Below are 13,741 nucleotides of genomic sequence, written 5' to 3' on the forward strand. Positions count from 1 at the left end.
CATGTGCACGCTCTGGCTGAACTACACACCAACTCACATCATCTTTATTAATACTGGCACTCAAAGCAACAGTGCACAAAGACTTGTTAAAAAGGTTGCTGCAAAAGCACATGCCACATCTCAGATCTCAAAATGTCCCATGCAAGGAATAGCAGAGAATGCCCAGGTCCTGGAGAGCAACTGCAGTGTGCCCCTGGGGGCAGAGGGATAGCTACACAAGGAGAGAAGTCTGCTCAGCCAGGTTAGTTAAAGGGAAGCTGAAAGCAGTGTCCTGGCTTCCAGGTTAGTTCAAGTTAGTGGCAGGTGGAGTCGACCTCATTCCTAGCACCACACATCCATCCTGCCATGCCTGGCAATGAGGTGGAAGGTTGAAGAGCTGGAGGACCTGGCTGTCAGTGGAACTTATACTTCCTGGCTGGTTTTAGGCTGATGTAGGTTCTCTTCATCTCCTCACTCTCAGGCTTCTTGATGTCTTTGTACCTCTCTCCTTTTGTGCTCACCACCTGGTTATCAATATAGCGGATCAACTTCTTGGGAGCCTGGAAAGATATCAGCACCAAGTGGATGGACAGCCACACTGCTAGAGAAATGGAGGGGGCAAGCAAAAGCAGAGCTGCACTATGGGAGGTGGGTGGGCTGCTTTACCATTGTCTGTGTTGGGAATCTTGGCCAAAACTGGGAAGGGTGCTATCTGATGGGAGGGAGCAAGAGCCATGGTAGTCAGCAAAGGTAAGAACTGACATTTCCTGCAGCACCTTAGCTGAGCTAATCTTCCCTCTTTGAGTGACAGGTTCTATGAAGAGACCTGCCTTTGGCCTGCCCTGTTGTGTTTTTTGAACTTGCAGCCTGGTTTTATTTTAACCTTTGGGACATTTAAACTGCTGGTGAGCTGGGCCTGCTTACCTCTTTGGGTGGAGCTGGCCGGTGTGTTTTCTGGTCGTCTGCACTATCCACCATCATGTATCTGAAACATAAGAAGCATTCAGTGAACACTCTAACATACATTGCTGGGGGCTACTCCCAGCCTATGTCCCTTCTCCCCTGGCTGGTTTCTGTCCTACTTGCCTACACTGCAGCTAGGAAAACTTGATGTTCCCCTCTGGATGAAATGGGCAAGAAGTATGTCACCCTTCTGGTGAGAATCTAGTGGGATTGTCCTGGAGTGGCATCCTTAGCTGTATGTGAAGGGTATTGAAAACTCAGGTGGTTGAGAATGCTGACAGCCACTGCAGAACTGAGAGAGGTACTGAGGTCTGCTGTGATCTGCCATCGGGGCAGCTTTGTTCCTTCTCAGTGCTAGTGATGGCAGCCAAATGAGAAATAGGTGAGATTACAAGACCAATCTGTCTGCTTTTGCCCTGAATGATGGTGTTCCTTTCACACTCCTCCTACTACTTGACTGTGAAACAGGTCTGTGCTGGAAGCAACTTGATAAAAGCATCACCTCATTTCCTATGTAACTGAAACATCAGGGTCCAAGCATTTGCTTGCTGTACTGCTGAGTTGCTACTCTGAGATTTTGGTGCTGGTTCAGCACAGGTGACCATGACTTCTCCCTCAGTAGTTAGTATAGTTACTCTTGTGTATCTTCAGCTATGGCGATCTGCTTTCTGTACCTGTGCTTGAGTGATGTTTAAAGTACAGGATGTTGCCAAAATGTCATTAAAGTGAAGTTCTCAGAAACATTAACAAGAAGCTGGTGATTTTTTGTTCCCTTGCCTCTCCCCCTGAAATGAGCCTGCACAGGAGATGGGCAAGGACAAGGATTACTACTTCTGCCTGGATGCTGTTCTGCCTTGCTTTATCTTTCCTAGCCTATTGATTGTTTATTTTGTCCCTGGGGAGAATGTAAAGTGGAAAAGATGTGGCTGGATGGACGTGTGGAAGCTGTATGCCTGCATGAGGATACTCATGAAAGATGTGATCTTAAAGCAGATAGATGAAACCACAGTGTGGGTTCTCCCATTGAGAATTCTGTTTGAATGCTTTTAGAAATGAATATAGGTAAAGTAATCTTAAGCTACTTTCATTCCCAAGAAGTCCATAGGACTTCAGAGAGGTTTCTTTAAATGCATTGAATACACACCTTCAGCAATTGAGATTTAATCTTCCCAATGCTGTTGTACAGGCAGTCTCTTGAAGGTATCTTTAACCTTGTTTGGACTGTCTCCAAGAATGGAGGTATGAATGAGTTACTGTAGTTCTACAGGTCACCATATGTTTGTTACCTGAGCTGCAGAATGATGTTTGTGCCTTGAACCTTTAACCAGGACCTCAGCTAACAGCACTGTGACTTACACTGCATCTGCAGGAGGCTGAAACCTTGCATGCAGCCAGTGCTGTGACCCAGCTGGTACAGGTCATGTGTTTCTGTGCCAGAGCTCTAAAAGAAACCAAACCTGTTCTGTTGTTTAGGTTTTGTGGGTTGTTTGGGGTTTTTGCGTGTATATGTTTGGTTAGTTGGTTTTTTCATTTTTATTTTTCTTCTTCCCAGCTGATGATTGTATTTGTGCTTAGATGTGTTCAGCAAATACCCACCCCTAGTTCTTTACAGACCACACACTGTTCCCCAAACTGCTACCTCTTCATTGATTTGGAGCAAAACAAAGGGTTCTTTGCTGCTGGGTACTTACTTCTGTAGGATGACCTGTTTTAGCTCCTCGTGGTTGGGTGCTCTGCGGGGCCGTGCCAGTTCCTGGGAGGAGACAAGCTGGTGTGTGAATAGCACAACAACAGGGCATACAGCTTACCTGCTAGCTCAGTGAACCCTGCTGAGGTTCACTGGTGGGTGAAGCACTCCAGTTCACATGGGGGAGCACTCCAGGGGGAAAGGGGTGCCAGCCACAGCTCCACGGGGGCCTCCCTTGGTGGGCACAGCCTATACCAATAGAGCCAGGGGAGGGAGAGGAGCTGTCACTCTGCATGATCCTCCTGGCTTACTGTGCATAAAGCTTCTGCAGTAGCAGAGATCTGTGGCACCTGTATGTCCCTGAGTTCTGCCCTGCTCCTTGGCCCACTGCCACCCTGGTCAGAGTACAGTACCTTCACACTTGCACCTGCTGGGCCAATTTCCACCTTCTCCTCCACAATTAACTGCACTGCCTCTTCCAAGTTCCCCAAGGTCATGGCAAGAGCCTTCTCTGCCTGGCTCACAGTACAGGCTGGGAACATCTCCAGGAGCAGCTCCACCCCATCCTTCAAGTCAGCACCTTCCTAGTTGGAGAAAGACAGAGGTAAGTTGGGGATGCAGCAGTGAGGAGAGGGCTACTGAAAAGGGCCTCTGTTTTTTCAGAGTCAGGAAATTCAGCTTGCCTTTTGCTGAAAGCTCTCCTTACCATCATTACTAAATCTGATTCTTGAAGCTAACAGGGGACTGTATCTTTGGAAGCACCAACTCCTCTCACTCTCCTTTGATCTCCTCCCTCTGTATTTCACCTTGCTTTAAAGCAGGGCTCCCATAACCTGACTCATCTGTGTGGCCATGCTTAAGAGTGAGTGAGTTTCCTGGACCCTGTGGTGCGAATGCCTGACTCCTGCCCACCTTGTAAGTTATATGTACTTTGATTAGAAAGGAAAGGGGCTGCTAAACACTGACCTGATGCTACATCAGAAGGCATCACCATAGCAGCATTTGCTAGAACGCTGTGGACACAGAATGCTTGTACTGCAGAGCAGGAATAGATCAGTACTGGAGCAACAGCAAGCAGGGTGTGGGGGAGGAAGCTGGGGTTGATGTAGAAGGTACTGCAGTATGTGTAGCTGCTGCGGGATTTCCGAAGGCACTGGGACAGGCTCTCTCAGCCATTGCTCTTGCTTACCCTTTCCAGCCACTGAAAAGGATGAGCCAGAGCACTGGCTCACAGTCTGTCAGCATATAATTTTCTGACAGTCTTGCTCAGGCCATACAGTGGAGAAGATCATGGACACAAGTGATGCTGTGTCACAGCCTATGCTGTCCAGAGCTGGAAAATGCCCTCAGGTGGTGCTGGGAGCCTAGTGCTGTGTGCCTGTCCCAGTGCTCCTGCTCCTCTGCGGGTACTCATACCTGGGCCCCGGCTCCGTCTGTTACAGTGCACAGTCTTTCCCCGTTGCAGGCTCCAGCTCCAGCCTCCTGGCCCTTGGTGAGATCTTCAGGGGATGCTTCACTCCTGCTTTCCACAGCCTTTTGGCCAAGTTTTTCTTAAAGACACAGTGATATCTCCTGAGGAACAGTCCCACTAAGGCTAGAGCTCTGTGCTTTCTGTTGGCATTAGATTGCTAGTGCATTGTGTGCCAAAGCAAATCTCTTCTTAAGTGACAATACTTGGAAGGACTACTGTTTCTCCTGCCCTCAGCAGGGACAGCTGCAGCTCTGCTCCCACTGTTCTGCAGGAAGCCAGTGCTAGCACATGCTGGAGTGCCTGAGTTCTGCACTTCCAGGCTGTAAAGGGCATGGGCTGCTTGCAAATTCAATTATACTTTTCAATTCTCAGTCCACTAGTGCTTCAGTTGTGGATACTTCTAAGAATTCCCCGGTATTTGCTCTTTGAACTAAGGTGTAGTTTTGATTTTTAAACTTGGGAATACACTGTGGTAGTCCTCAGGCTGCATGCAAGCCAGCACATCCTGTGATCAGGTTACTCTGATCGTCTCTTTTTTTACAGGCTCTTTCTCCCATAGTAGGAAGAACCATTTCACTTTTGTTCTGTCCTAAGACTGGAATGATGCTTTCCTTCCACACTCTGGCTACATCAGGATCCTCAAAGGGTAGGATGCAGGGGAGCAGAGCAGAAGATTTTGTCAAGTTCAAGAAAGCAGCAAGAAAGATAAAAGACAGGACTGTCTATTCTACATTGTATAGCCTTCTGGCAAGGCAGCAGTGATGTTGCTAGACCAGCAAAACTCAGACTGGTTATGTCCTGAAAGATTTGATATCCAGGCACTGCAACCTGTCTGTTCTTTAGTGGAAAGTATCCACAGAGTTAATTGATACAGCAATCCAGCTGGCCTGTGAATGCTGAGGTTAGAAAGGGCCATTGTCACAGCGTAGTCTTCAGCAGTCCTGCACAGTGCAGGTCAGAGCACATCACTGATTTTGCATCTGTGCCAGGGTTCATGGATGAATAGGAAGTGAGCTTTGAGGATGTTCAAAGTTAGATGTGATACATGCACTCAGCTGGATACCCTATTTGATGATGTACCTGATAAAGGCTGCCCAGTGGTAGTGCCACTTAGGCAGATGGCTATCAGAGGCAGGCAGAAATCCTCTTTCAGAATTAACTCACAGCAGAATTTCAACAAGCAGCCCTGAACTAGTTATTTCTTTCTTATTACTCTGGCTTTGATCTCAATAGAGGTATTTGGAGAATTAATCAAGTGTTTTTCACTTCAGTATGTCTTGGACAGTATTCCATATGACTCTAACCTCCCATCTCCCATTTGTTGATGTGAAAAACCTGACTGTTGGAAAAAAAAACCCCAAACCTGTCAATCAATTTGGGCTACCTTACGAGTTCCTAACTGTGGCAAACAAGTTTGTACTTTTTCTGTGACATTGTTCAACTCCAAATATTAAGGCTAAAAACATGTACAGATCTTGTGCTGACATTGTTTGTGTAACTCACCTTTGTTGCGAGCTTCACAAAGCCTTTCTGACAGGGAGAACATCATTTCACAAACATCCCCACTGCAAGAGACAGAAGCTGTATAATAAGCATGAGGAATAAAAGCACTAGCCTCTCCTACTTGGCTACCATTTTATAGAAAGACAAGGCTTGATGGGAAGCCCAGTAAAATCAACTGGTATTTCAGATTACCAAGGACCTAGTTGCAAACTATATTAGGATTAGCATCTGTGTATTCAGGCAAAGAGTGACTTATCATGATGGCTCAGGTTTAGTACTAATACATTTTCATCTGGGTATAACAAAAGAATTTGTAGTATTGGGGGTCTTGGGGCCAGGCCCTTGATGCATGGCATACACATACAAACCAGTAACAATCACATACCTGTGGATTTCTGCAAAACCAGGAATATATGCCTCCATCATTTCCACAAAGATGTCCATGTCAAAAGTCTCTTCAGAGGACTCTGGTGAGCCTAGCTCTTCCAGGACACCCGTGATGTAAGAGAAGAAAACATCATCCATCCCACTGGAGACAAAGACAACACAGACAGCAAGGTCAACAGACCCATTTTTTCCTTTCACTCCATCCCCATTCTGCCTAACCTTGTGTCTTTCTCATACAGCAGCAGGAGCTATGTGACTGTACATTATGAGGAGATACCACCCCTAAGGCCAAGTAGCAGGTGGTCAGTGGTTGAGAGGGAAGCATTAACAGATAAATAGTGCATGTGGTCCTGCTTCCTGGGCAGCACTGAATGAAAGTCCCAGTGTGTGTTCCAGAGGCTGTGCTCCTGTGGGTGCTTCAGCGGAGCTAACCAAAATATTCCAGGTGTTCAAGGCCTTGGCTGTTCTATATGGACTGGTATTTCAGGTGAGTTACCCTTCTGTGAGATACAGTGTTCTCTGCTTGCTGCACTCCACGCTGGTGTCACTGCTGCCACCAGCTGCAAAACTCACTGCTGTGTTCCAGCCTCAAGGTGGCTGTATCTCTGCATGCAGGCAGAGCTCAAAACAGAGAGAGGCCTGAAAGAGATGATCCTGCTCAGAAAGCCATTTGGGAGCGCTGTGGAATGAAGGAAATCCCATATCCTAATGGGTATTACTGGACAGGAAATTAATCATCTTGGTCATCAAAGAAATGCCATTGCTAGATTGCAATGCTAAACTATAGTTATTCCAGCATTCCCATCAGAGCCTGTACAAATTAGCTACATCCTGGATCTGACTTGAGAGGGAGCAACACAAAGTACAGGAAAACTACAGAATTCAGTATAATGCACAGAGTGACAATGCAGGAGCACGATACTGGAACTGCCTATCTCAACATACCTGAGATCTGCTGCAGGGATGTGGGACTGGATGAAGCATGTCAGTGTGTCTTGAATGATTCTTTCAATCTCCATATCTCTCTAAGCCTTTTCCTTAAAAAAAAAAAAAAGAAGGAAAAACTCCATGTAATTTTAATAAAATAAAAATATCAAGATTAAAATGCAGGTATGGTATAGGCAAGTGTGCTCTTCCCATGAGAACAATTCACAAACTTCTCCAATGTCTTGTCATCTCCGGGTAACAGCAGGCAAAGATATCCATAAAAAACTGCAGTATGGGGATCTACTGGAAAAAGGAGCCCAGTATGTTGGGCCTCTCCTGACTGTGTTGATGCTGTCAGTATGCAGCTGTACCTACATTTAACAAGTCCCCTCTGGGAAGCAAAGCTGGAAGTGCATATGTGTCCAGCTGCAGGAACCAGGGACCCCTTCTGAGCTGGAAGACTGTGCTGTCCAGTGAGGAAGAAACAGAGAGTGGGCTTGTACACTCCCTGCAGAAGGGGGTGGACCTTCCAGCCAAGAGCATATGCAGTGATGCTTGGACTTGACTCAGGAATGAGTGGGAGGAAGGGTAATGTCTCCTAAAGAAAGGATATCCAAGAGTATATTTTACAGGGAAATACCAAGCAGGGCACAGACAAGTAGTCTGCCAGCCAAAATATCAAAGGTCTCCAGGTCAGGCATGGACTGCCAATGGAATCCTGCCCAAACAGGAGCCCGTTGTTGTGCTCGGTAAATGAGCCATTCCAGAGCTGATGCAGCTGCAACAAGAGGCACTTGATAACCCAAAACTCAGGGGAGTTCTAAGAATCACAGAGCTCCTACAGAAACAGTGGCAGAAGGGGGCTGCCCACAGCCCTGCTTTGGCTATCAGTACTGAGCCTGGACTGAACAGGGTGGAAAACAGCTGTTTCTTAACCATTCCTTCTCATTGGGGTCTACAGAGCTGCTGGGTGGACAAATTCTTGGTGAGCCTTCTTGGAATTTCCTTCCAAGTTCTTCCCAGGAAGGAAACCAGCCTTGCATTTAGAGAAACTGGTATGGTCATTGGCCAGAGAGGTTCCAAGGGTCATCATGCTCCCATCAGTGCAGCTCTCTCATTTCAACCACACTAGGACCTGGCCAGGCCTGTTTGACACAGAACTCATGGAACAGTCATAGAGCTTACTAACAGACAATTCTGGTGTCCCATGGGAATCAGAAAGGTTTGGCATTTCTGAACTAGAGGAGTCTTCCAGAGTTAGCAGCCTATAAACAAAACCACTCCATGACACTCAGCCAAATTTAGAATTACGTAACTCGGGACATCAAAACTCCTTCTGCATTAAACTTTCAAATGCTACACTTCTTCTAGTGATGATCTGCAATAGTTAAGGGGAAGATTCACTAGGAGAGCTTATCCTATGTGCTCAGTTTTGTGTGAGTGATTTACAATGCACAAAATTATCTGCAACCCAAAGGCAAGAGAAATCACTCTCCTGAGAGCTCAGTTTTCCTGAAAAGATGTTACCATACTTCTAAACTTCCAGTCATAATTGCAATGTGAGTTTTAAGATCACTTCACTAGTTGTCACTGATTCAAATAAATTTGTGAAAGTCCTTCTGCATTTCTTGTTGCAATATGGGTTCTGTGTAACATGTTGCACAGAATCTATTTTTAAAAGCATATGATGAAATGATACTCCTATTGCTCTGCTCACAGCCTTGCAGTTTTGCACTGTCAGAACATGAGAGCTTCAGCTCCTGGAAATCCCTGTCATTTTCTGAAAAACCCCAGTCTTTAAACACTGAGGTTTTTTATCAAGGAGTGAGTAGTGGAACTCTGTATGTCATCTCATTAAGTCAGGCTTAGTTTGAAATGCCAGCAGTGCTTATTTGAATCACATAACATTGCATGGCATACATATTTCCTCACCTCAGGCAGAGAAAAGTGGTATCAGTTCTCAAACTGTGAATGTGAAAATTATTCATTTTCTGTATTAGATGCTTTGGCCAGTTTCCCACCCTATTGTCAGTCCTGAGAACCTAGCAATCTCAACAATCTCCATCCCCTTGTATTCTCCTTCCCAACATGTTAATGTCAAATTTATTTTGTTGGCTTGGTGGGGCTTTTTGTAAAACAAATGTAGAAATAATATCCCTCTAAAAGTACCATTGCTCTTGTGGTGTATGAAATAGGTACTTATGGTATATTGAAGAAAAGTTGGTATGAATCTGTCTTCCTCAAAAAAAAAAAAAAAAAAAGGCAAGAATCTGAACTGTTTGCATACAGCTAGACTGTTTTGGAAGGCTCTTTCAACTCCAAGTTCAGTGATCATTCTTAAATGGTCAGTGTGATGGAGTGGGAATGACTGTGAGCCTTGGACTCACAGTCTCAACAAGACAGACTCAAGCAATTTAGAAGAATGTTTCTGAACTAAGGAACTGTATATCAACTTTTATGGGATCATAAATTTGCCTACTGATGACTAGAGGTATCTGCAAGTGGAAGGAGGTGGGTGTTGTATCCTTGGATGTTTCTCAGAACAGGTTAGAGCAAGTTTATGTAAATCTGATCTGAGAAGGTTCATTTAGCTCAAGTGTCAGCGAGTGAATAATGGGACAGGGATGGTTCACTGAGCTCTCTCTGATTTTTTTTTTCTGAAAAAGCACAGAGCATGTCTTATGCTGCTTGGTGTGTCTATGCTTGGGAAAGTGCATTGCTCTGGGATATAAGGCCCCCTCAGTGCAGCCTGTGACATAACAGGCCCAGAGGGAACTTCTCAAAACACATGTGCAGGACAGAAAATAAGCTGTGGCTATACTCCACTGAACTATTAGACTCAAACTTTGCTGGCTTAAAAGAAAACTTTCCAGGCTAAATGACAGTTTACAAACAATTTCAGTGCTTTTATTTTTTTGTTTTTCTCGCTAAAGAAGTCCCTGAAAGTGCTTTCACAGTGTGGCTGCTATGGGAAAGCAGACTGAGGTCACTGTGAGTGTTAACACAATTAACTGCTTAATGCTCTAAAATTAACGTAAGACTTTTGTTCATAGCTTAGTCCCAGTAAACTACAGTGATAGAAGATAATAATGCCAGTGGCCAGGCCCTGCCCTCCCCTCTAGATCTACCCTGGAGAGCTGCACTTGGATACTCTGCTGGCACAGGGCCCTTACCGGAGCAGACGTGTCACCTGCGCGAGGTCTTCGGCTCACGGCCACTGTTTGTGAAGTCACTTCAGTGCCTGCAGAGGAGTTGACAGTCCATCCTATGCCTGCCAGGCTCAAGCCATGAATGAGGGAACCCCTTTATGGGAAAGGAAAGCTGAATTAGCTGAAGCAGGAGCACAAGAGAATCATTCTGTATACTGGTGTCTTTATGCTTTACATCACTTGTGACCATTTCCCCTAACGCAGAGGGTGCAGCTTTATTCTTTGGGATAAAATGTATTTTGTGAAAGGATAACGTGGCTGTGAGAATGGTGTACCTGTCACCCTTCAAATTCACTGCGATGCCGCAATGTTTTTCAACATCCACGGTTCGTGCAGCAAGGCCAGCAGTGGTCCCGGCACATCACCAACATACTGCGAAGGCACTGCCGGCCTCATCGCCACGGCCGAGCAGGAGCTGTCTCTCGAGGCTCCGAGGAGACACCGGAGAGCGAGCACCGGTGTTCTGCAGCGCGGGTGGCCGCGGCCGGAGCCCCAGGCGGGACCGGCGACACGGCCCGGGCGACTTTCAGCGCGCTCGGGCTGCTCCCCGCCACCGGCGGGCCACACTCCCTGCCGCGGGCTGACAGCGAGGCCGCAGAGCGTCCCGAACACGCGGGGCACGGGCCGGGTGCCCCCGCCGCACCGCCCGCACCGTGGGTCGGTTCCCGCACCGCGGAGGCTGCGCCTTACCCAGCCCGGCCCCCTGGCCCGTCTCCCGCCCCCCGCGCTGCGGACCCCGGAGAGCCCCACTCTGGGTTCGCCGGCGCCGTGTCCTGCGTCCCCAGTCCCGTGTCCCGTATCCCGTGTCCCGTGTCCCACATCCCGAGTCCCCGCGGGCGGGGCGGTAACGGGCGCGCGCCGCCGCCGCCGGGGGTTAGCGGTCACCTGATCGCCCGCGCGCCCCCGCCGCGCCGTCCTCCCTGCGCGCGGGGCCCGCGCGGCGCGCTTGAACGCGTCACGTGGCCGCGCCAGCCGCCCAGGCGCGCGCGGCCCGGCAGGGCGGGGCGGCTGCGCACTGCCGCTGCCCGCGCCGCCATCTTTGCTGTGGGCAGCGGCCCGGGCAGGCGCGGCGCGGGCGGGAGGGATGGGGGCGCTCGGCGGAGCCACCCCGGGAAAGGCTCCCAGCAGCTCTTCTCGCTGCCAAGTGCCAGAGACGCGTTTCCTGCTGAGAGTAGCAGGAAACCACGGGTGTTTGGGCCAGGCTGCCCAGCCACTCGTTCCGCCAGCGCTCCCACAGGGGATGCTCCCCAAGCTGCCGCCCAGTGCAGTCTCCTGGCTAAAGACTCACCCAGCACACCCAAGCTCGACGAGCGGGGTGGGGACACAGGAGCAGAGCGGGGTGGGGACACAGCGGGATAGGGACACAGGAGCAGAGCGGGATGGGGACACAGCGGGATGGGGACACAGGAGCAGAGCGGGGTGGGGACACAGCGGGATGGGGACACAGGAGCAGAGCGGGATGGGGACACAGCGGGATGGGGACACAGGAGCAGAGCGGGATGGGGACACAGCGGGATGGGGACAGGAGCGCGGCCCTTTCCCGGCTCGCTGCTCGCTGCTCTGCCTGGTCTGACAACGCAGTGCTCCCTAGAGCACCTTTGGAGAAATAACTCTGTTATGCCAGGTGCTTCTAAAGAAATACCCTAAAGCAGCAAGGCATAGTTGTTCTCCGACTCATGCTCCTCAGTCTTGTGTTTCTAAATACCCAGCGAATGAGCCTGATTCTGCCTTTGGCAATTATTAAAAAAAAAAAAAAAAATCCAGAGTAATGCCATCTGGGTAGGGAACATCACACTCACTCCAGTGTTACTATGAGCAGAGTTTATTTGTTTTCGTTGTTTATTTCTCTTGAAATGTACATACATTCATCCACTGACACTGTATGAATGTACCTCATTGTAAGAGTACCACTGCTTTTAATTTCTGCTGCTTTTGACTGTTTTTAGCTGCACTTATCCACACTTTAACCGGAAGTAATCAACTGCGCTCTATTATCTTTCCTTCCATCTGTGTTTTTGCCTTAGTTTGGTAAACAGTTTGAAATCTTCTACCAAGCCTACTATTTCTAGGTTTCAAATTGTGTGACTCATTGTGTGAAGAACATGCTGAGAGGAAGCTGCTTCTGGAACAGGCTTCATCACAGTGAAGTGGAAGGAGAATTTTTGAAGAAAATGAAGTAGCACATGTAAAGCCCAGTCCTGGGGTGATTTTATGATGCTGAATTTTATCCCCATTTGTCTGTTTAGCCCAGAAATATGTTTTGTGCCTTTAAAACTGGTTCAGAGAGCGAAGGGGAGGAGAAGAAGCGCGCAGTTTGTTTGCAGAAACTGCACTTTCTCCCCCGCATTCTTTCTCACGGGCTGTGTTGTCTGCAGCACAGACAGCAGGAGAGAGCTCTCCTTTGCTTCTAGTTAACGTTTTTAAAACTAGCTGAGGCAGAGAAGTTCCCCGGACAGTTGCTTTTCTTTTCCTTGGAACTGATCAGCCTTGCTTTGGACCAAAAACACAGAAAAGCACCGGGAGCTCAGCCTGTGGCCCACCAGGGCCCAGGATTGCCTTTTCCAATGCAGGAGGGACCGAAAAGAGACTGAGTGAGCTGAGCTACACCCCACGAAAAGAACTCTGGGCTCTCTCTGAATTTGCCTCTCTTCAGGACAACAAGGAATTCCATTGTTTAATATTATTATTTTTTATGTTTGTTAGTACTTGGCTTGTTAAATAAACAATTTTTTCCACTTTTCTCCAAGGAAATCTTTCCTGTACTGGTGACCAAGAGGGGCAGCTTGAATCTGTTTTCTAGAGGGATCCCATTCAGAAGTTTCTTCCCAAATTCACCCTAAACCAGGAAAAGCCCTTAGAAATTAACAATTTTTAAATCTATGACAAACAATTGCAGTTACCCTGTTTGGCCTAACTTCCCTCACCAACTCTTAACTGAATTAGAACAGACATTCCTAAACTATGTTATGTTAAGAGGTTCTACCAGTGTTTTCCAGGTAGTTCATGGCATCCTATTCATCAGCAGAATGTAAGGATTTGTGTTAGATTTATTTAGCCTCAATCTGCTTTGCAGTTTCCTTGGCTTGCTTGGAAGCCTTGAGGCCCATAAGAAATTTTGAGAGTTCTCAGATACTGTCAGTTTGGACAATTAAAAAATTTTACAAATCCTATGATGTTTGTATCACAGATTTCAGAACAACAACAGACTGCACTGCTGTTTGTTGTTTTTTTCTACAGCCAAGACTTTTAAGGTGACCATCAGCTGGGATGATGATGGGAGGAGAAAACCACCCTGGACTTTAAAGCAGAGGTCTTAGAAAATCTAAGTTACAATACCACTGAGATTCTCCTATAACTATTTAATCTTCTTGGTTGTGTACATTGAGTACTAGGAAGCAGAGGCTTCTTTTAGTGTACTTTTTTGCAATTTGACATTTCACCTTCCCACCTCATTCTGATGTAAGAAAGTGGGATTTTTTAAATTCCAGTAATGGAAGAGGACTGGTCTTGTAGTACTGGTAATAGATACCAGAAAAAATATGGCATCTAATAGCTCCCCAATTTTAAGTTAAATTCACAGAAATCTAAATCTAAAGCTCAACAAAACCTCCACAG

The 13,741-nt window shown here is 47.3% G+C and overlaps 1 protein-coding gene across 2 annotated transcripts; it reads right to left on the reverse strand.

Annotated features, from left to right (window-relative positions):
* Positions 1-17: 17 nt before the first annotated feature.
* On the reverse strand, positions 18-11,090 carry CUEDC2 (CUE domain containing 2). 2 transcript variants are annotated; one of them, XM_058028621.1, is made up of 10 exons: positions 11,012-11,090; positions 10,091-10,220; positions 6,936-7,027; positions 5,989-6,132; positions 5,604-5,665; positions 4,046-4,179; positions 3,043-3,213; positions 2,634-2,695; positions 904-964; positions 18-539 (listed from the first exon to the last, which is right to left on the reverse strand). In XM_058028621.1, exons 3-10 carry the CDS (start codon positions 7,007-7,009, stop codon positions 393-395), a joined length of 855 nt encoding a protein of 284 aa, XP_057884604.1. In that variant the 5' UTR covers positions 7,010-7,027; positions 10,091-10,220; positions 11,012-11,090; the 3' UTR covers positions 18-392. The 2 variants fall into 2 exon arrangements, with proteins under 2 accessions (XP_057884604.1, XP_057884603.1); XM_058028620.1 differs by lacking the exon at positions 11,012-11,090 and adding an exon at positions 10,402-10,531.
* Between the last annotated feature and the right edge of the window lie 2,651 nt (positions 11,091-13,741).

Source organism: Melospiza georgiana, chromosome 8 (assembly GCF_028018845.1).
Source record: "Melospiza georgiana isolate bMelGeo1 chromosome 8, bMelGeo1.pri, whole genome shotgun sequence".
In the NCBI taxonomy this organism is placed as follows: Eukaryota; Metazoa; Chordata; class Aves; order Passeriformes; family Passerellidae; genus Melospiza; species Melospiza georgiana.